The sequence below is a fragment of the Dipodomys merriami genome, unplaced genomic scaffold (assembly GCF_024711535.1).
Source record: "Dipodomys merriami isolate MVZ:Mamm:240054 unplaced genomic scaffold, mDipMer1.0.p SCAF_57, whole genome shotgun sequence".
NCBI lineage: Eukaryota > Metazoa > Chordata > Mammalia > Rodentia > Heteromyidae > Dipodomys > Dipodomys merriami.
In genome coordinates, this window is record NW_027206146.1 from 5,122,433 (window position 1) to 5,146,167 (window position 23,735).

The 23,735-nt window shown below is 53.1% G+C and overlaps 2 protein-coding genes across 4 annotated transcripts; one reads left to right on the top strand and one right to left on the bottom strand.

Annotated features, from left to right (window-relative positions):
• Positions 1-1,298: 1,298 nt before the first annotated feature.
• Positions 1,299-17,759, top strand: Tead2 (TEA domain transcription factor 2). Of its 3 annotated transcripts, none has more exons than XM_070000986.1 (12): positions 1,299-1,373; positions 3,034-3,271; positions 3,631-3,695; positions 4,227-4,289; positions 5,796-5,903; positions 5,986-6,044; positions 7,945-8,009; positions 8,840-8,982; positions 12,882-13,055; positions 14,897-15,067; positions 16,413-16,565; positions 17,046-17,759. In XM_070000986.1, exons 2-12 carry the CDS (start codon positions 3,040-3,042, stop codon positions 17,157-17,159), a joined length of 1,347 nt encoding a protein of 448 aa, XP_069857087.1. In that variant the 5' UTR covers positions 1,299-1,373; positions 3,034-3,039; the 3' UTR covers positions 17,160-17,759. The 3 variants fall into 3 exon arrangements, with proteins under 3 accessions (XP_069857087.1, XP_069857088.1, XP_069857089.1); XM_070000987.1 differs by having other exon boundaries at positions 1,321-1,441; XM_070000988.1 differs by having other exon boundaries at positions 1,321-1,441; positions 14,897-14,974.
• Positions 17,749-22,975, bottom strand: Cd37 (CD37 molecule). Its single transcript, XM_070000989.1, has 8 exons — positions 22,786-22,975; positions 22,585-22,657; positions 20,936-21,060; positions 20,759-20,833; positions 20,292-20,396; positions 19,551-19,781; positions 19,213-19,296; positions 17,749-18,122 (listed from the first exon to the last, which is right to left on the bottom strand). The coding sequence occupies exons 1-8, from the start codon at positions 22,852-22,854 to the stop codon at positions 18,045-18,047; spliced, it is 840 nt and encodes a 279-aa protein (XP_069857090.1). The 5' UTR covers positions 22,855-22,975; the 3' UTR covers positions 17,749-18,044.
• Between the last annotated feature and the right edge of the window lie 760 nt (positions 22,976-23,735).

Genomic DNA, 23,735 nt, shown 5'->3' on the forward strand with positions numbered 1-23,735 from the left:
TCGAGGCCTGGCCACGCCCCCATTGTCTGACCACGCCCCCTACGCGCTGACCTCATGCCTGAACCCTCACCACCTCCGCACAGAGCCACGCCTCCACGTGCAGAGGCACGCCCCCATTCTTCGTTAACCACACCCCTTAGGTGGGAGCTGTTCGTGACCTGGCCACGCCCCTGTGATAAGCCACGCCCCACTCGGGTGACCAGACTTGTAGACAGACTCATCTGCATCGTTAGAACCACGCCCCTGAGCTTGGGTCAGGCCTGAGTCCCTGGAAAACCCCAATTCCGGCCCTATTAGTCCATTTTCCAAGAAAAGCAAAGTCCAGCATTCTTTCTCCCTCAGGACTCTGGAGTCCCCTTGTCAGCCCTCTCTTGAGTGTCAAGACACAACTATTATTATTATTGCCAAGCGTCTCTCTAACCTAGCCCAGCCTAGAACTCACGATCCTCCTGCTTCAGCCTCCGGAGGTTGTGCCAGGGTCACAGGCTTGCTTTACTACCCCCATCTCCAGGCAGGAGTAGGATCCCAAACTCTTTCCTCAAGCACAAAGTGTTCTCCCCATCCTAGGACACTGTCCACTAGGACATACAGGACTCCGAACTTGGAGCGACTTTCATAACTCCGGTGATTTTTGCCCATGACTTAGTTTATTTTGACTTGTTTTGTTTTTGTTTTGGACACAGCCCCAAACCGGCCTCCAGCTAGAGATCTTCCTGCCTCCAAAATGCTGGAATTACCTGCCCCCCCCCCCCCCCCCCGGCCAGGACTCTAAGTCACAAAAAAGTCACGTTGTCACAGGGATTGATGGGAATCCATGCCAGTACCCCAGATCCAAAATACATTCTTGGGGATAACAGGTGTGATTCTTTTGTATTCCTGTCACTTCCAGAGTCTCAACACACGAACATATTACAGGGTAGTCCAAGCCCAGCCCTCCTCCCTCAAACCCACGAGTCCAGACTCCGGCCCCCCAGCTTCCTCCTTTAGACCCAGGGTTCCAATCCCCAGCCTCCTCCCTCCGACCCAGGGGTCCGGGGCCCCAGCCTCCTCACTCAGACTCAGGGGTCCGGGCCTCAGCCCTCCTCCTTCAGACCCGAGAGTCCAGCCCCTGGGTCGGAACCCCTAATCCTCCTTCTGGCATCCGGACCCCACTTTTCTCGCAGTCCCCAGAACGCCTTCGGCCGTCGGCGCAGACACCCTGGCCGAGGCGCCGGGCCGTCCCTTCCCGCGGCCGGCGCGGGCCCGCCCCCCGCCCCCTCCCCTCCCCCGCCCCCGCCCCCGGGGTCCCTCCCACTTTTCCCAAACAAAGCTCCCGGCAACTTTGTCCGGGCTGCGCCCCGCCCGCCCGCGGCTCCCCAGCCCCAGGCCGGGAGGTAGGGGGGCGCCCGCGGCGGGACCCCGCGTTGGGGGTGTGAGTTGGGGTGGGAAGTTGCGTGATGAGGTGAGGCGTGCGGTGTTTGGGTTTTTTGGGGGGAGGAGGGGAGGCCGTGTCGGACTTGCTCGCCGCCCTCACTTTTGCTTGAGGCGTGTGGGGGGGGCGGGGTGTCCCGAGCCCGGGAGTGGAGTTGGGGAACTTTCTCGGAGTTGGGGTGCTGGGTGGAGGGGGCGGGGGTGGGAGGTGGGGAGCGGCCGGGCTCGGGGGTGCGGGGTGCCCTGTGGGTCTGCGGTCCCCTTCGCTGGACGGGAATCTCCCCCCTCACCCCGGGAGGGAGGGAATTGGCCGAAGGAGGGGGAACCCCCACCCCGGGAGAGGGGGCCGGAGGGGGGCCCAGGCTGGGCGGGTGGGTGGTCCTGGATTGTATTCGTGGTTTTTCCGAGGCGTGGGGGGTGGTGCTGGAAGTTAGGGGGTACCTTTTCTAGCCGGGGCCCCCGTGCCTTTGTCTGGCCACACTGAGGGGGGGGCGGCTGGGCTGGGGTTTTGGCCTTCGGGGGTCCTGGGGGAGCAGCTCGGGGGCCCCCGACCTGGGGTCTCTCTTTGTCTGTTTGCACCCCGGGGTGCGGGGTCAGAGGGAGGGAGGAAGGGGAGGGGGGGTTCCTGCCCTCTACGGCCCTAGGAGAAGCTGGGGGATCCCCGGGACCCTCCGGGGAGGCGGGATCGCTCCGCGGCGGAAAAAGTTTTCCCCATTCCCGGCCTCCTCCGGGAAGTCGCCGGGAACTGGGGCTGGAGCAGCGCCCACCGCGCGGGGCGGGGGCGGGGCGGGGCGGGGCCGGCCCGGGCGGAGGCGCCCGCCCCCAGCCCCGCCCCCGGTGGGGGTTGTGGGAAACTGGGGGAGGGGACGCCTGGGCCCTTTGTTCTGGCCCTCCAGATGGTAGGGAGCCCCCGTCCCCTGGGCCCGTGGTTCCCGGGGTGTCCCCTGCTCCCCGGCCTGCGGTCGTGCGCCTCCTTTCTGGTCTTCGGCCTCAGTTTCAGCCCTGAGTCTGTGCTTGTGGCCCCCACCCCCTCCCCTGTGTCTCCTCCACCTTTGCTCTGGGCCTCTGTCCCCATGCTCTGGGTCTCTGTCTCCCCTTTCACTGGGTCTCCGTTTCCCCTCTCTCTGGGTCTCTGTTTCCCCTCTCGCTGGGTCTCTGATTCCCCCCCCCCCCCCCGCCCCGTGTTCCCGCCCCACCCCCATCTCTGTGCCCTCCTCGCTCTGCATGGTGGCCCGGCCAGTCTTGGGCTTCTGCCCTCTTTCCTAGCAGCTGCTGCTTCCATCCGAGCACCTGTTCTTGGGTGTGGGACTCCCTGCCACTCACCCAAGCCTGGTCTTCTTTAAAACCACTAACCCATACCCAGAGGAGCACGGCTCTAGGCCTTATTCTGGGGGTGCTCAAGTAACTTCAGCTCAACCCAAGCTCCCCTGCAAACTTAGGGCAAAACAGCCCCCCAAGAGACCCTAGAAACCCAGCCGAGTTTTCCTTTCCTGCCTAGGAGTCCAGGCCTTAGTCCTCCCTCAGACCCAGGAGTCTAGACCCTAGCCTCCTCCCTCAGACTTAGGGGTCCCTCCCTCAAGACAGGGTCTGTCCTGTCCCACTGAGCTCCGTGTGTCCCTCCAGGCCCAGATGGGGGAACCCCGAGCTGGGGGCCCCCTGGACGATGGCAGCGGCTGGACAGGCAGCGAGGAGGGCAGCGAGTCTGGCACCGGTGGCAGCGAGGGGGCTGGGGGAGATGGGGGCCCAGATGCTGAGGGTGTCTGGAGCCCAGACATTGAGCAAAGTTTCCAGGAGGCCCTGGCCATTTATCCCCCCTGTGGCCGCCGGAAAATCATCCTGTCAGACGAAGGCAAGATGTATGGTGAGTGCACCCCATCTTTTGTCCAGACCACCGAGTAATAATCACAAACACGAATGGAGCTCCACGTGCTGTTGGTGTAAATAAAGATACTATTCTCTCAGTAACTCTGGGGTAGGATGTAGTGTCATCAGTTGTTCATAAGAGAAACTGAGTCAAGGGGAAGTTATTCCATGTAGTACAGCTGGGCTCCCAGGCAGTTTATCCTATTCCCTCTCTTCCCCACCATGAGCCGAGGAGATCCCCAAAGCCCAGCTTGCTGTAGTCCTTTGGGGACCATTGCTGTTGTCACCTTCTCTGGTGTACTTTCTACTGGGAAGTTTTACTGATAGTCTAACTCTCTTCCATTTTTGACTCTCCAGGTCGGAATGAACTGATTGCCCGCTACATCAAGCTGAGAACAGGGAAAACCCGCACCCGAAAACAGGTCTCAGGATTGACTTCTGTGCTCTGGCAGGCTTGTCTCATTAGGGCAGTCCTTACATGGGCTGCTTTCTGTGTTTCTGCTTATCTCCATGCTGTGTCTGGTGGTCTGGCTTAATTGCCTAATTAAAGATAGTTTCTCCAGCGGTTGTGTCAGAAGTTGAGTGAGATTGAGACCAAAAGAGGCAAAGAGAGCTAGGCATGGTGGTGTGTATACCTATAGTCCCAACATTGGGGAGACTAAGGCAGGAAGATTGAGAATTCAAGGCCACCTTGAACTACATGGCCAGACCCTGTCTGGGGTCCAGGGTGGGTGGGGAGGGGGCAGAGGCCCGGTCTGGAAAGATGAGGTGTGAGTTTGAGGGGAAGGCACAGCCTTTGTGGGCAGAGCTGTGCTGGCACCGCCGCCGGCCTGCCTGGGCTGTGTGCCATGGTTTGATTTGGTTCTAGCAGCCCACGGGCACTGGGAGGGGAGGTAAGCAGCTGAGGCCGGTGGTGACTTCTGCCTCGGTTGCTTCTCCATCCGTTCCCTCAGGTCTCCAGCCACATCCAGGTCTTGGCTCGAAGGAAATCAAGGGAGATCCAGTCCAAACTGAAGGTAAGGACCAAGGCACACCCCTAGAGGGAGGGGACGGGGATCTAGAGAGAGAATAGACAGTAAGAGGAGGAGACGACACCCAGAGGGAGGAGGATGGGACAGAGAGTAAAGAGACAGACTCAGAGAGAGAGAGAGAGACACACACACACACACATACACAAAGAGAGAGGAAGACAGACTCAGAGAGAGGGGACAGGAACCCAAAGGGGAGGGGGCAGAGACCCCAGAGGGAGGGAGACAAGGACTCAGAGAAACAGACAGACAGATCTAGAAAGAGAAGACAGAAACCCAGAGGAAGGGGGAAGAGGACCTAGAGAGAGGGGTCAGGGATCCAGAGGGGGGGGCAGAGATTCAGAGAGGGGACGGGACCTAGAGGGAGGGGGACACGCTCAGAGAGACAGAGATTCAGAGAGGGAGACAGACATTCAGAGAGACAGACAGACCAACACCTGGAGGGAGGGGGACAGACTTGACAGGTGGTGGAGAACTGAGGGTGAGCAAAAGCCACAGTGTTAGAGGGGAGAGGATGGGCAGTGGCTGGGCCGGGCATAGGACAGGTCAGAGAGAGCTGTCAGGCCTCTCTCTCTCTTGGCTAGTGTGGTCCCCCCATCCCTTCCCCCTTGCTCCTCTCCTTTCCTGGTGGTCTCATTTCCTTTTCCTTCTGGAGTTCTGAACACCCCCTTTCACCTCCTCTCCTTCCTCTTCTTTCTCTGCCCGTTCTTTTGGAGTCCAGAAAGGTTCGTTTTCCTGTGGGGAGATTGTCACCCCCAGATTCTTCAGCATCTCCATTTCCTGCTCCTTTTTCACCTGAGACCCTCAATTTCTAACCCCTCGGGGAGGGAGGTCTTCTCTTGTTTCTTCTTTCCGACTGGAAGACACTCACTTCCGGTTTCATTTTGTTTTTTGGACATGGAAGCTTTTCCTTGTTTCTTTCTAGGTCCTGAAACCTTCACTTCTGGCCTCTTCCTCTTACCTTTCTCTGTTCTGTCCTGATTAGGAAAACACTGAACTCCTATTCCCTTGAGATCTGACAGGATCATTTCCTGTCCCCTGGGTATCCGGAAACTTGGACTTCCTATTCCTTCCTGATCTACAAAGGCTCATCACTGTCTTTTATTCTGGGCTTGGCAGCCCCATTTCCCCTGTAGGACTGGCTACCTCCGCTTTCTGCTCCCCAGGGTCAGGGTGGCGGGGTAGGTGGGCAGGTAGGTCAGGGAGGTGGGGAGCCCAGGCTTCCCCTCCTAAGTCTTGTTTTCTTTCCTCCTTGGGCAGGCCCTGAATGTGGTAAGTCCCCACCATACTTATCCTCCTACCCAAGCTGCCCCTTGTACTCCTGCCCAATCCCTTAAGAGCAGCAGAGGCAGAAAGAAGGAGTTCGATGTACTTACTCCTTAACCCTTTGCCTTGAACTCCCCGAGTCTGCAGCTCCCCATCCTTGCCCGCCCCCTTCCCCCTGCTCTCTTGGCCAGGACTCTTTGCACATAGACTCTACCCTTTTCCGTCCAGGATCAGGTCTGTAAGGACAAGGCTTTCCAGACCATGGCTACGATGTCCTCCGCACAGCTCATCTCAGCACCTTCCCTTCAGGCCAAACTGGGTCCGGCCGGCCCCCAGGTCACCTGAGTAGGGATTGGGGGGGGGTTGGGACTCCAGGGACCAAGAGACCAGCTGACCCCCTTCTTCATCTCCTCTCTAGGCCACTGAGCTTTTCCAGTTTTGGTCAGGGAGTTCTGGACCACCCTGGAATGTTCCGGAGTGAGTACCTGTGTCCTGACCCTCCCTTGTACCTTGCACATTTTCACCCCACTTGCTAATTTATTGGACATAGATTCTGGAGCCTAGCTTTGTGTGTGTGTGTGTGTGTGTGTGTGTGTGTGTGTGTTGTGGGGCTTGAACTCAGGACCTGGGTGCTGTCCCTGAGTTCCTGTTTGTTCAAGGCTAGCAGTCTACCACTTTGAGCCACAGCTCTACTTCTAGACTTTCCTTCCCTAGCTGGCTTTTGAATTGCGATCCTCAGATCTCAGTCTCCTGAGTAGCTGTAGGATGACAGGTGTAAGCCACCAGCATCCAGCAGGAGCCAGGCTATTTGAGTCTGGGCCCTGTCCTTTGCTGGGTAGGACTTTGAAGGATGAACCCCCTTCTTCCCCCCATTTCCTTACCTCTGAAGTAGAGGGGTTTGTGGATAAAGGAATTTAAACATGAGTTACCAGGATTAGAGGGAGGATCCAACATATAGTCAGTGCTGGGGACCAGAAGGGCATGGGGACATGAGGAGGAAGAAGAGGAGGAGGAGGAGGAGGGATGGCTTAGAAGCTGTCAGGCTGGGCAGTGAGGTCAGTGCTGAGGACTCAAGTTGGTGGGATCATCAGGAGATGTGCAGCCTGGAAGGAGTACATATGGGAACGAAAGGAGTCCGTTTTCGAATTTGGTGAGTGGGCAGGGCCCACTGGAGGATGTTCAGGGGAGTAATAGCCTCTCCTAATGGGCATGCTCAGGCCTAGAGGATTATGGGAGAGCAGCTGTAGGTCTCAGAGGCTCCTGAGCCAGGAAGAGGAGCCCTAGAGGCTCATGGGAAGAGTGACTTTTCACCCTACTGAGTCTGGTTCTTGGCTTAAGAATGGAATAAGGTTCTTAGACCTTTTCTTAGAGGTCCAGGAGAGCGTTCTTGTGAGATCTGAGGGTGACAGGATGGCCTACAGCCATAGACATGGGCTCCAGAGGCTCATGGGAAGTGAACTTTTCAGCCCAGATTGGAGTCAGTGGACCCAATCAATCAGACCACCCACAATGGAGTCAGGGACCAATGTCCATAGACTAGTCATTGGTTGGGCAGGATGGTGAAGCAGGAGTAGCAAAGGTATTGCCTCCCCCCCCCCAAAGGAGGTAACAGCTTGTCCCCAGACAAGTTCCCCCCCCCCCCCACAAAAGCAAAACAGTTTTAAGAAATCAAAGTTTCAGATCTTCAGGCATCCTAGCCTCGCTAGCCTGGAGTAGGCCACAGGTAGCAATGGGCAGATCCCACAAACAGGAAGTTCCATTGGCTTGAACCATGCCTCTGGCCCCGATTTTCATCGGTTTCCTACTCTAGGGCATGCCTACTGAAGCCTTTTCATTGTGCTGGGGGTCACATACTTGTGACCCCCACATCCACCTTCTCTACCTACACACAAGAGTCTCACGGACTTTTCTGCCAGCACTGGCCTGGTACAAGATCCTCCTGATCTTAGCCTCCCATGGTGTAGCTTTGTTTACCTTCTGCGCTTTTGTGAGAGGCACCACCATGCTGCTATGCAAAGCATGAAACTCCAATTTCATGGTTGGGACTGACCTGGGTTGGAATCCTGGTTCCACTGTACTCCAGCCATGTGTGGGCCAGGCTTGTCATGGACTCCCATCATCGTTAGCTTGTCGTGGATTCACTATGCTACCTCCGTCTCTCCAATGACAAGTGATTCATTCCACCATTGAGCAGAATATTAGAGTTTGGCTTTCAGAATTGGGATGACAAGGGCTAGAGCAGAGGCCCTGGGAGTCAGGGTGTGAAGGCCCCAGGAGTTTGTCTTTCTGATCTTGGTCTTTTGGCCCTTGACCTCTTCCATGACCTCTGACACTCCCCCTCCCCCCCATCTCTGGTCCCTCTGATCTCTTCCCTCAGTGTGAAGCCATTCTCACAGACAGCATTCTCCCTGTCACTGACGCCCCCATCTACTGATCTTCCAGGTAAGAACCTACTCCCCACCTTTCCTATCTTCCCCTCTCTCGTCACCCTAATCTGCCCCTCATCAGGGGATGCATTTGTTCTGAGGCATCATGTGCGCATGCGCGGCAAAGCAGCTGTCGGAATTTATACAGCATGGTTTCTGTAGCAGTCAGAAACCCTGGGTTTGTGTTCTGTCATCAGCTGCTAGCTCAGGAGACATCCAGGAAGTAGAGTGGGTTGGTCAAAGGTCTTTTAGCTGCACGTAATAGAAACCCAAAAGAGGAGGCGAATTGAATGGTTGAAGCAATGAGAGAGAGAAAAAGAGGGAGGGAGGGAGAAAAGATAGCAGCAGGGCCAAGATGGCTTGCTTCCAGAAGTCCATGCTGACCTTTGGTTATACGTAGTCTCTCACAGTAAAGGCTTTAATGATTCCATAGAACACAAAATCTGGAGGTGGGTTGCTCTTGTGCTGGCTCGCCAGCTCAGCAATATCAGCACCAGTGTTTTCATAGTTCCCTTGGCCTTTGTCTTACTGTGCCAGGACGGCTGCTGTGACTCCAGACATCACATCCCAACCAGACTTGGCCAGGGACAAAAGCCTTTCTCCTTCCAAAGTTCTCTCTTTCATTCAGGAAGAAACTCCTTCCCAGAAGCCCCCCAGCAGATATCCCCTAACGTCTCATTGGCCAGGACTGTGTCACATGGCCACCTCTAGCTGCATGGGAGGCTGGGAAAGTGAGTATTTAGCTTTTTCAGCTTCTAAGTGGAGGCAGGCAAGAGAGAACTAGTGCCTGATTCAGTCAGTAAATGTTACTAGTCTTTATGGTTCTTTCTCCCTCTTTTTTTTTAGGGTACGAGCCCCCCCAAGCCCTCTCACCCCTGCCCCCACCTGCTCCATCACCGCCAGCCTGGCAGGCTCGAGCCCTGGGCACTGCCCGATTGCAGCTGGTGGAATTCTCTGCTTTTGTGGAACCCCCGGATGCAGTGGACTCTGTGAGTTTAATTTGGGGACAGTTCCTGGGTGCTTTTAGCAGGTACAGAGGAAGAAGGGAAAGGAGGTGTGGAGCACTAGCCCCTCCCCAAATATTAGCATACATTAAAATTCAAATGAGATGGGATTTACCTGGCGATTGGGACCATCTTTGAGAACAGCTTTACTCTGAAGGACCTGACATGGGGATCAGAGGTCAGGGAAAGAGGTCAAAGGTCAAAAGGCTTTTCCAAACAGAATTGCTGCTGGATTTGATGAAGGCTTCCAAAACTGTATCTGTAGCAGTCTTCTAGGTGATGTCGGTGAAGCTGTTCTCGGTCTACCCTTTTGAGAATCATCAGCATTAAGGAACTGGAAGGTTGTGAATGGGGAAAGGTCAGAGACACACCCCAGGAAATCAGCATTCATTGTCAGACATGTTGAAATTCCTAGTTGGCTTTGTGATATTAGGAAACTAGAAAAGCAGATCTTATTTCTGGGCTAGATACAAAAAGATGCAGAACGAGGGGCTGGGAATGTGGCTCAGTGGTAGAGTGCTTGCATTGAATGCATGAGGCCCTGAGTTAGATTCCTCAGCACCACATAAGCAGAAAAAGCTGTAAGTGGGGCTGAGGCTCAAGTGGTAGAGCGCTAGTCTACAGCTGAAGAGCTAAGGCACAGCACCCAGGCCAAGAGTTCAGGTCCCACGACTGACAAAAAAAAAAAAAAAAGAAAGAAAAAGAAAAAGATGCAGAACTAGTCAGGTGGGCTGACTATTGGAAGAAACAACTCCCAACTCTTAAGGAATGTAGAAGTTTCTCATTCCTGACTTTTTTTGTTGGTCATGGGGCTTGAACTCTGGGCCTGGGTGTGCTCTACTGCTTGAGCCACAGCACCACTTCTGGTTTCTGGTGGTTCATTGGAGATAAAGAATCTCACAGACTTTCATACAGGGCTGGCCTTAAACCGTAATCCTCAGATCTCAGCCTTCTGAGTAGCTTGGATTGCAGGTGTGAGCCAACAGCATTCTACTCTGCTCCTGCTTTTTTTTTTTTTTTTTGGTCCGGTCGTGGGGCCTGAACTCTGGGCCTGGGTGCTGTCCCTCAGCTCTTCAGCTCGAGGCTAGCAATCTACCACTTGAGCCACAGAGCCACTTCCAGTTTTTTTTTTTCTTTTTGCTTATGTGGTGCTGAGGAATCAAACCCAGGGCCTCAGGCATGCAAGGCAAGCGCTCTACCACTGAGCCACCTTCCCAGCCCTCTGCTCCTGCTTTTTAATTTAATTATTTTATTTTATTCTTTTTGGTAATCTTTTGTCCAGGCTGGCCTTGGAACAGGTACCTCCTCAAGTGTTTTGGGTTACAGGCATGAGCCACCATGCCTAACTATGACAGAAGCTTTGTAGATAGTGATTCTGGGATCAGGGTTTCTTTCATTTTGTGACTCTGCCATTTTCTAGGGCTTCTTTGCTGCTGGATTCTCAGCATCTGGCCAGCAGATGGAGGAAGGGAGAGAGGCAAGATTATGTAGGTTTTAATTGGGTCGGCCATGCTTAGGTCGGCTCACTTTCCATTGACCAGGACTTCATGTAGCTGTGTGGCCGCAAAGGCGCAAAGGATCATGGGAAATGTAGTCCAGTGGTTTCTGCCATGCCACATAAACACCAAATTACCAATCACTGCAAATGGTGAGGCTGGTAACATTCCTGTTGGATTGGGCTTAAGAACGCTCATTTCACTTGTAGCAAAAGTGAAACTCTGTTCCGTTATATGCAAAGATCTGCACTGTCTAGTCATTATTCTCCATCTGCTCCTGATTTTATATCATAGCTTACTCTGCTCCTGGGGTACTGGCCTTGAACTCGTGGTCCTCCTGCCTCTGCCTCCAGATTACTAGGATTACTAGTATATGGTACTATACAGGACTTTTTATTTTTATTTTTTAAATTAAATTAAATTAATTAATTTTTGTTGGTCATGGGGCCTGAACTTTGGGCCTGGGCACTGTCCCTCAGCTCTTCAGCTCAAGGCTAGCGCTCTACCACTTGAGCCACAAAGCCACTTCTCACTTTTTCTGCTTATATGGTGCTGAGGAATCGAACCCAGGGCCTCATGCATGCAAGACAAGCACTCTACCACTGAGCTACCTTTCCAGCCCCTTATATTTATTTTTTCAATTTCTATTTTCCCATAGCACAAATCATTCCTAAAGTTTCGATGATCCATAGGGTGATTTCAGTTTTCCTTCTCTGCCAGTAGACTCCACAAGGTCAGGGACTTTGTCTTGTAGCTCCAGAACCCAGACCAGTCCTGCTGCCCACAGTGGGTCTCTCTTCTCCATGCCTGTTTGCTGAATAATGGGTTGTGCTGGGATGAGGAGAGCTGAAGTTCTTGTGGATATTCAGAGCACTCTGTCCTCCCTGGGGTTGTCAGTGACTACATCATTGAAATGGGCAGATTAGCACTGGGCTTGGCAGGTCACAGAGTTTGCCATTTGCAAACCAATGGACCAGCTATAGAGATGGGCAGAACATTGGAATTTTTAGGAAAGAAACAACAGACTATGGTAAGAACTGGAGAGGCTGCAGAGAGGTGCTAGATGCTGGCTCTGGAAGAACCCAGGCATCGTGGAGATGGGGGTAAGGGACCCTGTCTGATTGTGATCAACGGAGATTCCCAGGAAGGGGCAGATTTAGATGAACTTGGGCCTACAAAAATGGAGAAACATTTGTACTGGAGGAGAAGGATTTTCAGGATGTCAAGATAAGTCAAAATAGCCGAGTGCTGATGGCTCATGCCTGTAATCCTAGCTACTCAGGAGCCTGAGATCAGAGGATCGTAATTTGGAGCCAGCCTGGGAAGAAAAATCTGTGAGGCACTCTCTCTCTCTCTCTCCCCCTCTTTCCCTTTCTCCCTCTCTCTCCCTCTCCATCTCTTCCTCTCTCTCCTTCTCTCCCCCTCCTCCCTCCCTCTCTTTTGCCAGTCATCCTGGGGCTTGAACTCAGGGCCTGGGTATTGTCCTTGAGCTTCTTCTGTTTAAGGCTAGCACTCTACCACTTGAGCCACAAGCACTACCTCTGGCTTTTTCTGTTCATGTGGTACTGAGGAATGGATCCCAGGGCTTCATGCATGCTAGGCAAGCACTCTACCACTAAGCCACATTCCCAGCCCCTCCATGAGACTTATGTCCAATAAACAGCTCAGAAAAAGCTGGAAGTGGCGCTATGGTTCAAGTGGTAGAGTGCTAGCCTTGAGCACAAAGAGGCTCAGGGACAGTGCAGAGGCCCTGAGTTCAAGCCACAGGACTGGCAAAAAAAAAAAAAAATCATAAAAGACTGGTGTAGAAAATGTATACCTGTTTAGGAGGTGGAGGTAGGAGGATTAGGAGTTCAAGACTAGCTTGAGCTACATAGTGAGACCCTGTGTCAGGAAACCATTAAAGAAAAGAGTAAAGAAAAAAAGGAGTTACAACACAGGACAGAGAGGGGGCTTTGGATGTGAGTTGAGTAGTTTCCCATGCATATGGCTTGTCTGTCTGTCCACCTAGCCATCCAATGTTTCTGAGCTAGTTTGAGGGTATTTGGTTTTGTCTTGGGGGAAGTGGGGAGCAGGAGAGGGCCATGGCCAGGTCTGGCTGTGAGTGGATTGAATTGGAGAAGAGAGGTTGGAAGCTAAGGACAAGGGTGACAGAAGATGCGGTGGAGACTGAGTCTGGAATAGAGGAGCGCGAGAAAGAAGGGATGCATAGAAAGTCAGTGACCAAGGAAGTGTGAATGCTTTCAGTCATGCTCAGCCCTGATAGACACATGGACTTACTTGCCCTCTGGAGCTTGGGGACTGGTGAGCAGGTGGGGCGGGGCTTCTTGCAATGCAGATCAGGGGCTGGCTCACGCCCACTCCTCATCTACTGTTGGCCATCCTCAGTACCAGAGGCACCTGTTCGTTCACATCAGCCAGCACTGTCCCAGCCCGGGAGCACCGCCACTGGAGAGTGTGGATGTCCGGCAGATCTATGACAAATTCCCTGAGAAAAAGGGCGGGCTGCGGGAGCTGTATGACCGCGGGCCTCCCCAGGCCTTTTTCCTGGTCAAGTTTTGGGTAAGTTCTGGCAGTTCGGCAGAAATCTGGCGTGCTCTGTGGGATTGGGTGTTGGGCCTCATAGATCCTAGCATCAGCTGCTCTTTTTCTTTTTGGGGGCCAATAGTGGGGTTTGAACTCAGGACCTGAGCACTGTCCCTGAGCTTTTTTGTGCAATGCTAGCACTCTGCCACTTGAGCCATAGTGCCATTTCTGGCTTTTTTGGTGGTTCATTGGAGATAAGTCTCATGGACTTTACTACTTCGGCTGGATTTGAACCACAATTCTTAGATCTCAGCTACCTGGGTAATTAGGATTACAAGCATGAGCCACCAGTTCCTCATTTACACAATCATATTTATATCAGAGACTTTGTGTATTGGGGGATGACTCCATATGTTTTTGACTTTTTTTTTTTTTTTTTTTTTTGTCAGTCATGGGACTTGAACTCTGGGCCTGGATGCTTTCCCTCAGCTCTTCAGCTCAAGGCTAGTGCTATACCACTTGAGCCACAGTGCTACTTCTGGTTTTTCTAGTGGTTTATTGGAGATAAGAGTCTCATGGACTTTTGTGCCCAGGTTGGCTTTGAACCAAGATCCTCAGACTCTAGCTTCCTGAGTAGCTAGGATTACAGACGTGAGCCACTGGTACCTGTTTTTGTTTTTGTTTTTTTTGTCAGTTATGGGGCCTGAACTCTGGGCCTAGGCACTGTCCCTCAGCTCTTCAGCTCAAGGCTAGCACTCTACCACTTGAGCCACAGTGCCACTTCCAGCCTTTTCTGTTTCTGTGGTGCTGAGGAATAGAACCAAGGGCCTTATGCATGCAAGGCAAGCACTCTACCACTGAGCCACCTTTCCAGCTCCCCACTTTTTTATTTTTTTTTTAAGGTACCAGGAATTGAACTAAGGCGAGTGCTCTACTGCTTGAATGAATATTCCCAGCTCCATCTTGGATTTTTTTTCTGAGGCCCATTTAGTTTGACTTTTTCTCATCACAGGTGTTCAGTAAATGTTGGTTGAATGTCTTGAGAGGGTATTAGCTTCTATGCTAATTAGGGTGTTGGAGCACTGCAGAAATTTTTTTAATATGCAACATAAATAAATAAATAAATAAATAAATAAATAAAGCTTTCTGGAGTATGAAGTGGAGGCCTGAAATGGCTCTGTTCAATATGCTGCTGACATCGTGGTCATTTGTAGGGTTTCTTATACCAACAGCTCCCCAACTCTGCTGGCCAGCCCTTGGAGGCGTTCAGGGGGTAGAAGAGGCCTTGACCTTTTTACCTTTTTTTTTTTTTTTTTTTGGTCAGCCATGGGGCTTGAACTAGTCGTGGGCGCTGTCCCTTAGCTCTTCAGCTCAAGGTGAGTGTTCTACCACTTGAGCTACAGAGCCACTTCCAGTTTGGGGGTGGTTTATTGGAGATAAGAGTCTCACTGACTTTCCTGCCTGGACTGGCTTTGAACTACAATCATCAGATCTCAGCCTCCTGAGTAGCTCGGATTATAGGTGGGAGCCACCTGTGCCCAGCTTTTTTTTTTTTTTTTTTTGTGCTGGAGATTGAATTCAAGGCCTTGTTAGACAACACACCCTACCATTTGAACTATAACCCTATAACCTCAATCTTCTGCCCACTTTTTTTTTTTTTCTGAGACAATCTCTCTTTGTGTAGCCCAGACTGGTCTCACATTCTGAAACCTCCTGCTTCTCTACCTCCCAAGTTCTGGGATTACAGGTGGTTGCCACTATACCCAGCAAGAAGTGATGATCATTTTAGGAGCTGAGAAAGAAGGGCAGGCAGTGGGAGGCACAAAGGAGACATCAGCCTTTCTTAACTCACCTGTACCTCTCCCTCCATCTCCCAGGCGGACCTGAACTGGGGCCCAAGTGGCGAGGAGGCGGGAGCTGGCAGTGGTGGCAGCAGCGGTAGCAGCTTCTATGGCGTAAGCAGCCAGTATGAGAGCTTGGAGCACATGACCCTCACCTGCTCCTCCAAAGTCTGCTCCTTTGGCAAGCAGGTGGTGGAGAAGGTGGAGGTGAGGCTGGAGGGCTGGGCTGGGGGTAAGGGGGTGTCCAGATGCCCCCTTCTACAGATACTGCCTGGATTAGGAGTAATGATGGGCGAGCATTTGTGGGAGTCATGGTGGGGGGCAGCCCAGCCTCTCTGAGGACCCCATGATAGGCAGGGCTTGGGTCTAATATGGAGTGCAAGGTCACAGAGGTCATTCAGAGGATGCACAGATTTAGTTGTTAGGATGCAAAAAGTAAGGAAGATCAGAAGTCACGCTTGGGGGTACTGGGGACTTGGAGGAGTGTCTCAGATACAGCTTAGAGATGTCACTGAGGGAACTTGGGAAGGCTTAAGAACAAACTTTCACCTTTTTTGATCAGGATTGAGGTTTGAACTCAGGACCATGTACTTGCTAGAGTCTTTTACTTAAACAATGCTCTCTTCCAAGTCCCTTTTTTTTTTTTTTTAAATCAGTCATGTGGCTTGAACTTGGCCTGGGTGCTGTCCCTCAGATCTTCAACTCAAGGCGAGTGTTCTACACTTGAGCCACAGTGCCACTTTGGGTTTTTCTAGTGGTTTATTGGAGATAAGAGTTTCACAGACTTTCCTGCCCTGGCTGGCTTTGAACCAAGATTCTCAGATCTCAGCCTCCTGAGTAGCTAGGATTACAGGTGTAAGCCATTGGTGTCCAGTCTTCTCTTTTTTTGTGCCAGTCCTGGGGCTTAAACTCAGGCCTGGGCTGTGTCCCTGAGCTTCTTTTTGCTCAAGGCTAGTGCTCTACTGCTTGAGCTTTTTTTCTTTCTTTTTTTTGTAGATTAGTAGAAATAAGAATCTCATAGACTTTCCTGCCTGGGTTGGCTTTGGACTTTGGTTCTCAGATCTCAGTCTCCTGAGTAGCTAAGGTTATAGCAGTGAATCTCTAATACCTGGCCCCCAAATCCCTTTTGCTTTTTTTTGGGGGGGGATAGTCTTAAATTTTTACCTGGGACCAGCCTCAGACCAGTCTAGCTAGCTGGGACTACAAGCATGCTTCATCACGCTTATTGGTGGAGATGGCGGGGGGGGGGGGGGGGGAGGGAAGGGGCTCACTTAACTTTTTGTCTCAGCTTCGAGCCATGATCCTCCAGATCTCTGCCTCCAGGCTTGTGTTAATGCATTGGTCCAAGCCATCACTTTGAGACCCTGGGGAGGTTTGTGGGATGCAGACTCAGATATGGAGTCAAATACCTGTCCCTGGTTACTGAGGTTAGGGTGGGGGTGATGGGGTGGGGTATGGGACATTAGCCAAGAGTGCAACACTGGGAGCTCGGTTCTTGAGGTGACATGTGTTTCCCAGTCACTCTCTTTTCCACATCCTGCCCCGCTTTCAGACAGAGCGGGCCCAGCTGGAGGATGGGCGGTTCGTGTACCGCCTGCTGCGCTCGCCCATGTGCGAGTACCTGGTGAACTTTCTGCACAAGTTGCGGCAGCTGCCAGAGCGCTATATGATGAACAGCGTCCTGGAGAACTTCACCATCCTCCAGGTGAGACATGGGGTGGGGCCAGACCAAAGCGGGGCCCTGCCATAAAGAGACCAGGAAGTCGCCAAGGGCATGGTCCCCTTCACCTGGAAAGCTGAATACCCCCAGGTAGACCCTTGAGTTCCCAGGGAATGTAGCCTAGCTGGGGTCACAGGATATTGGGAGTCCCTCTAACTATGGGAGCTGTGCTGTTTTGGGGCCCCTGAAATGCGGACACCTCCTCTCTTTGTGACATGGTGGTGAACCCACTGAGCCATGATTCCCCATCTGATGTGAGCCCCTCCTCTTATCCTGCCAACCCTTAGCTTGGGGGTAGTTTTCCCATTGCCTGGGAAGCAGACATCTTTTTAGTTGGAGAACCATGGTATATACTAGCTTTTCTAGGGGGTTGGAAAAAAAGTCTCTTGGGGAGGGCATCCCTTAACTGGGGAGGACAGAGTGGTCTTGTCCTTCCTTTTAAGCATATGTCCCTTCTCCTGCCAGGTGGTGACAAACAGGGACACCCAGGAGCTGCTGCTCTGCACTGCCTATGTCTTCGAGGTCTCCACCAGTGAGCACGGTGCCCAGCACCACATTTACCGCCTGGTCAGGGACTGAAGGGGGGACCCCAGAACCCCTGCCAGCATGGACCCTTCAGCCCTCCCCATGCTCTGTATTTGGGGAGGGGCTCAATGAAAAGGGGCTGACCTCAGATGCCTGAGCAGCTGGGACTGTCCCCAATTAGAAGGGACCCTTGCTCAGTGGCTGGGATGAAAGACAGACCCCAATATTGAGACCTCACAGGAGGTGTGTGGGAAAAGGACAGATCACTCCAAAGCTTTGGGGACTGGGGACTGGAGCAGCCTCAGAAACTGAGTCCATACAACCTCTTCTGGAAGTTTTTTTGGGGGGAGCCCTAGTTACACACTGGCTTGCTCCTTTCTGTTTTCCAGTTTCTCCCCTCCCCACATTATCTGCCTCCACCTCCTTTCTGTGATCTGTGATGTCACAAATTGGAAGATTAACCCCTTCTGTGCAGGAAATATTTTTTTTAATATAACAAGATATTTATATGTGGGTGTTGGGGTCATGACTTATCTCAGCGAGCAAATGGGTGAGACTCTCAGATGTCACCCTTTAAGGGGAAGGCTAGGCCCTTTCCCTTCCTGAAGCATGTTGATTTGTTTTCTGACGGCAGATAAAGCTATTTTACCAAAACACAGGGGATTTATTTGAGGTTTGGTCGAAAAATAATCTTGTGGGACGTGGTAGACCAACAGAAGAGACCAAGAAAGAAGGGAGGTTTGGGGGGGGTACAGGAAGCTGGTGGACGGAAGCCCAAGGTCCCAAGGGGGAGGTGATCGCAGAGCAGTAGGCAGACCATGGGTCCCCAGGGAATGAGGAGGTGGAGGGGCTCAATGACTAGGATGAGTCAAGGGGTGAAACAAACATGTACAGACCCAAGGGAGAAGCCCTGGGCACCTGGTAGGGGCTGGATGGGACCTAGCGGTAGCGAGTGAGCCGGTTGTAGACGTGGTCCAGGTTTCTGCACAGGAATATGGAGAGGGTCATGAAGCCGAGCTAGGGAGAAAGAAGACGCGGTCAGAGATGGGGACAGGGTAGTGATGAGAATCCCCAAGAAAGAAAAGGGTGGGGGTGTGGGTGGGGAGAAGCTGTTAGCCAGGTGCCAGTGGCTAAACCTTAGCTACTCAAGATCCTAAGATCTGAGGATCACAATTCAAAGCCAGCCCGGGGAAGAAAAGTCCATGAGACCCTTACCTCCAATTAATCAACAAAAAGCAAGGGGTAGAGTGCCAGCCTAGGTGGGTAATGGACGCCACCCAGGACCTGAGTTCAAGCTCGGTACCAGCATCAAAAAATAAACTGTGGGGTTGAGGGCCAGAGTTAAAAAAAAATAAAACTAGAACTCCTTAGGGGGTAGGTAGGAAATGGGTGGGGCCACAGAGCCCGGGTATTGGCAGGCTGATTGGCAGACTCTATGGCAGCAAAAGGAACCGTGGGTGGGGGAAGCCCAGCTGCAGTCCATGGGGGAGGTGAGATGGGGTCGAATCTGCGAAGGAGTAAGGTCAGAAGCAAGCCCAGGGCAGTTTATTCTGGAGGTTCTTCTGTCTCTACCTTCATCTCTGCCCTCGCGCCCTGGGTCTCTGGCTGCTCTTCACCTTGATCACAAATTGGCCTGGGCCCCGGCATCATGGCTAGTTTGCCCTGTGGGGCCCGGTCCCCCCAGTTTAGGCAGGCACTCGCCATGCCTCGACCACCCCACGAAGTGCTGCTACGCCCGCTGCTGTTGCTGAGAATACCACCGTGCCCGCCACTGCTATCAGCGCTCAGGCCAGGCATGGGGCTTGAACTGTGGGCGCTGGACACTGGGGGTCCGTGTTCCCAGCGAAGCAGTTTGCATTGTAGCTGCAGGCTCAGCACCATGACACTCACCTGCGGGGAAAGGGGAGGATACTCCAGCCAATAACAAGAAGGCTTTCCTTACCTGCGACCAATCAGGACTCATAGAAACAAGTATCCGCCCCCTTCCCAACAGGGACCAAGAGGGGGCGTGTTACAGTTATAGTAGGGCGTGTCCCTCCGCTTGCATCAGGCAGGGAGGGACCTCGTAGATTGGAGCCAATCATAAGAGTGGGCGGAGCTAAATCACCTCGAGTAGACCGACGCCCAGAGAAATGCCCACTATGGAGATGAGGTTGTTATGCAGCCACTTCTGGAGGCTCCGAGAGCAGCCCTGCAAGGGGGGCGGGAGGGCGGTGTATGGAAAGGTTGAAGGTTAAACTTCTTTCTGGAACTCACCCTCAAGCCCAGCCTAGCCCTCTCTCCTTTTCAAGCACTGAGCTGCTTTCAAGGTTTAGGCTACCTGGTTGGGAGCAGTGGCCTTCAACTATCTCAAGCTCTGCCCCTCCCTAGACCTGCGCTCAGGCCACGCCCCTTCCAAGGAGCCACGCCCACCAAGCACTCAGATGCCACGCCCCTCCTGCCCACCTCGCTGTAGGTGTACTCGTTGGCGGGGACCACGCAGAGGTCTGCGCTGGGCCTGGGCCGCGCTCGCGGGCCCAGCAGGCCGAGCTGGGAGAAGAAGATCTTGTGGGAGATGGTGGAGTCGTTGGTGGACGATGTGTTGTAGCAGGAGCAGGGCACATGAGGCCCCTCGGTCTCGTTGCTGCTCAGCACACCGAACCAGTCCCGGGGGCTGTGCCAGCCGCAGCAGCGCAGCTGAGGGAAAGATGGGGAGTTGGGGACCAGGGCTGGACGATGCGAGATGATGTTGGGGTTTCGAGGGACGAGGTGATGGGTGTGAGGTCAGGGTGGGGAGGCCACAGAAAGTGGGGTGAAGCCAGGGCCTTGGGGGACATTCAGGAAACAGACACTGGGGGTGACCCGGCGCCGAGCGAGGGCCGTGCGATTCTGTCTTCCCGGACAAGTGGGGGGGATTGCAGAGGATAAGTGGGGGATTAGTGGGTGGGGTTGTGGGACTTTGTATCTCCAATCCAGAGTCACACTAAATTCTTGGGCAGAGGGGGGAGCCACGGCGTGGAAAGTTGGGAGAACCGGGCCACGTTGGGACTGGGTCATCTGGACACAGGGCCTCAGCTGGACATGGAAGGGTACTAGGACGAGTTGACAGAGTTGTGTCACAGCTAGAGGCTGGGAGTGTGACTGGCCAGAGTCACATCAAAGTTTCAGAGCCGGAGGGGGTCCAACAGGATGGGGGGGGGCACACACCTGAAACTGTGCATAGTCCCAGCTCTCCTCGGCTGCTGTCGCCTCTGGGTTCATGCGGTAATTCTGGATGGTCTCCTGCACGAGCTCCTGAACTTTTCGCTCCAGCTGAGAGGCGCAGGGTGAGGCTGGGCTAGGGGCCGCTCCTCACCCCCATCCACTCCCCTGCCCTGTCTCTCCCAGGGGGTTCAACCCAGAGGGTCCCGGAGCACATCTTCCACCTGGGCTTTTATTTCTCCCTGCTTCTAACCTGCTCTATCAGTTCCTCAGGATCTCTGTGCTATTCTGGGGTCCTTCAGGACCTTCTGTTTCTCTCCCCCTTCCCTTTATAGACCCTCAAAGTTCCCATCTTCCTTATCTATGTCAGTCATCACCCACATGCCATTGTTGCAGGGTCTCCCCTTACTCCTCCCAGACCCACACCCCACCCTCAGCAGCCCTAAGTTGGGTGTTAGCCATGACAAACTCACCCGAATCCGCTGAGTGGAGATGAGAATCCCCAGAGTGATCTGTGTGGCAAACAGGAGCAGCAGCACCCCAAAATACTGAAGATTAGAGTGGAGAGAGATCAGACGACTTCCTCTGGCCTTTTCGTAAAGAGGCGTGGATGAGAGTGGTCCTAGCCAGGCAGAGGGGCTGGTACTCACCAGGCCCAGAAGGCAGCGCAGCTCCTTGAGTGCCCCCATACAACCCAGGAGGGCGAGGCCCATGGTGAGGATTCCTGAGACGGCCAGGATCTTGGACCAGGTCTGCAGGGGTGCAAAGGACAGACCTGGGGGGGTGGTAAGAGGCAGAGAGAATGGATTGGTGGGCACAGGTTTAGGCAGAGTCCTACCCCAGCACCCCCCCAAGTAGAAGCCTTCTCTCTGGGCTCCTGATTTTCCTTTCTCTGAATCTGCCTGCCCCTCTCCTTTTCTCTCTCTCTCTTTTTTTTTTTTCTTCTTTTTTAACCAGTCCTGAGGCTTGAACTCAGAGCCTGGGCACTGTCCCTGAGCTTCTTCTGTTTAAGGCTAGCGCTCTACCACTTGAGCCACAGCGCCAGTTCTGGCTTTTTCTGTTTATGTGGTACTGAGGAATCGAACCCTGGACTTCATACATGCTAGGCAAGCACTCTACCACTAAGCCACATTCCCAGCCCTGTTTTTGTTTTTTCTTCTACAACTCTTTTTTTGCTCTCCTTTTTTTGGGGGGAGGGGGAGTGGTTGGTCAGGGGCTTGAATGCTGGGCCTGGGCTCTGTCCCTAAGTTTTTCAGCTCAAGGCTAGCACTCTACCCCTTGAGCCACAGCACCACTTTTTCCAGTTTTCTGGTGGTTCATTGGAGATAAGAGTTTCACGGACTTTCTTGTCCAGGCTGGCTTTGAACTGTGATCCTCAGATCTCAGCCTCATGAGCTAGGATTATAGGTGTGAGTCACCACTGCCAGCTTGCTCTCCTTTTTTGATTGTCACTTGTTCTGTGGGGGTAACTGGGATTACAGGTTTGTGCCCTTTTACCTGGTCCTATTTTTTTTTTTTAACCCAATATTGGGATTGAACAGCAGACCTTGCACAAATGCTAGTCAGGAACACTACAATTAGAACTACACCCTCGCCCTTTGTTTTTCATTTTCATTTTTCAGATGGTCTTTTGCCAGAGCTGGCCTGGAAACACAGTTTTCCTGCCGCCGTCTTTAAAGTAGTTGGGATTACAGGTAGCACGGATGTGGCTGGCCTTAGAGTTGTTCTGAGGGACAGATGCGAGTATGGGTTCGATTCACCCATTATTGTGTTCCTTATTGCTATTAATATTTCTGCTCTTCTCCTTCCTCACACAGCAAGGGACTTCCCTTCTCTGAATCTCAAGAGGAAAGTTTGGACTGGGGGTGTGGCTTCACTGGCTGAGCACTTGCCTAGCATTTGTGCAAGGACGTGTGCTCAACTCCTAGTACCACCAAGAGGGGTGGGGGAGGGGGGAGGAAGGAAGACTGCAGTAGGCTCTGATCAGCAAGATAGTCCCAAGAGCTGACACAGAAAGTTCTAGAAAAACAAAATGACTGGCATCGTCATTGCTGTGATTAGTAGTAGTAGTAGTAGTAAGGACAACCCACATTGACCAGAGGAAGAAAATAACAACTTCAAAAGACCCTGCAACAAAGCCTGTGACCTGCCTAGGGAGTAGAGGATCAGTCCCTGTGACCTGCTTGGGACTTAGGGCTGTAGGCCTCCTTAGGACAAGGGATCACTTGGCAGAAGCTGAGCCCAGGTCTGCTCCAGGAAGCCCCCTCCCCCCCCCCCCCAGCTTCCCAGCCCCCCTCACCCACAAAGGACACGAAGCTGGTCTTGTCGATGAGTATCCAAATGCCGAAGCAGAAAATCAGGCTGCCTAGGACCTGGGGCAGGAAAGTGGGGGGAGAGGATAAAATGGCAGTGAGCAAAGAGCTGGGGGTGGGGGAAAGGGGGGATTTTGAGGCCCAGGAGCTGCAGAAGGAGGGCTGGGAACCCAGGCTGGGTAACTCACAAAGAAGAAGAGGTTGAACACGAACAGGAAGTACTTGATGAGACTCAGACAGCTCTCCTGGGCCGCCATCTTCACCTAGAAGAGGGAACAACAGAAGAAGTGTTGGCAGTGAGGGAGACAGGTGGAAATACAGACTCTGAGAGAGAGAGAGAGAGAGAGAGAGAGAGAGAGAGAGAGAGAGAGAGAGAAGCTGGGAGGAGGTCGAAAGGAAGAACACAGAGAAAGAGGAAGTCCCTGTGGTGGGGCCCTTCCCCCTCCCCCCTCATGAAGTGACTCAACGCTGTCCCTGTCTTTCTCACCTACCCCATCAGGACACACACCAGTACCTCAGGGGCCTTGAGATTGGTGGACACCAAGGACACAGTGGGCAGACCCTCTTCTGTCTCCATGGCTCAGACTGGGAGGGGGAGGGGATGCACAAGGTGCTCTGATCTCCTGGGCCCCCTCTGGGCACCAGGACCCCAAGACTGTCCCTGGACAGCAGCCGACCTCACAGACACTCTGACCTCATGGCCTGCTAAGCTCTGCTATCTCTGCATCCTGCTCTCTCCTTCCCTGCCCTGGGTCTCTGGCTCTCTCCCATCTCTGTCCCCTCTCTTCATCCCCTTCCATCTCTGTCCTTTGTCTCTGGCCCTCTCTATCTGGGTCTCTCTCTCTGGGTCTCTGTCCCCTTTGTCTCTCAGCATCCCTGACCCCTTATCTTTCTCTTCTCCTTTCTTTCATTCTTTTTGTTGTTGTTGTTTGTTGTGAATTCAGGGCCTGGATGCTGTCCCTGAGCTCTTTTGCTCATGCATGGCTAGTGCTCTACTACTATGAGCCACAGCCCCATTTCCAGTTTTTGAAGTGGTTAATTGAAGATGAGTCTCACAAGGACTTTTCTGCCCAGGCTGGCTTAAAACCCAGATCCTCAGATCTCAGCCTCCTGAATGGCTAGGATGACAGGCATGAGC

Coding starts and splice junctions, on each gene's coding strand:
- Tead2 (XM_070000986.1), top strand. CDS start 3,040: ATGGGGGAACCCCGAGCTGGGGGCCCCCTGGACGATGGCAGCGGCTGG. Junction 6,045..7,944: donor CCACCCTGGAATGTTCCGGA/GTGAGTACCTGT, acceptor CTCTTCCCTCAG/TGTGAAGCCATTCTCACAGA. Junction 8,010..8,839: donor CCCATCTACTGATCTTCCAG/GTAAGAACCTAC, acceptor CTTTTTTTTTAG/GGTACGAGCCCCCCCAAGCC.
- Cd37 (XM_070000989.1), bottom strand. CDS start 22,854: ATGGCGGCCCAGGAGAGCTGTCTGAGTCTCATCAAGTACTTCCTGTTC. Junction 22,658..22,785: donor TGTTCAACCTCTTCTTCTTT/GTGAGTTACCCA, acceptor TTCCTGCCCCAG/GTCCTAGGCAGCCTGATTTT. Junction 21,061..22,584: donor CAGCTTCGTGTCCTTTGTGG/GTGAGGGGGGCT, acceptor CCACCCCCCCAG/GTCTGTCCTTTGCACCCCTG.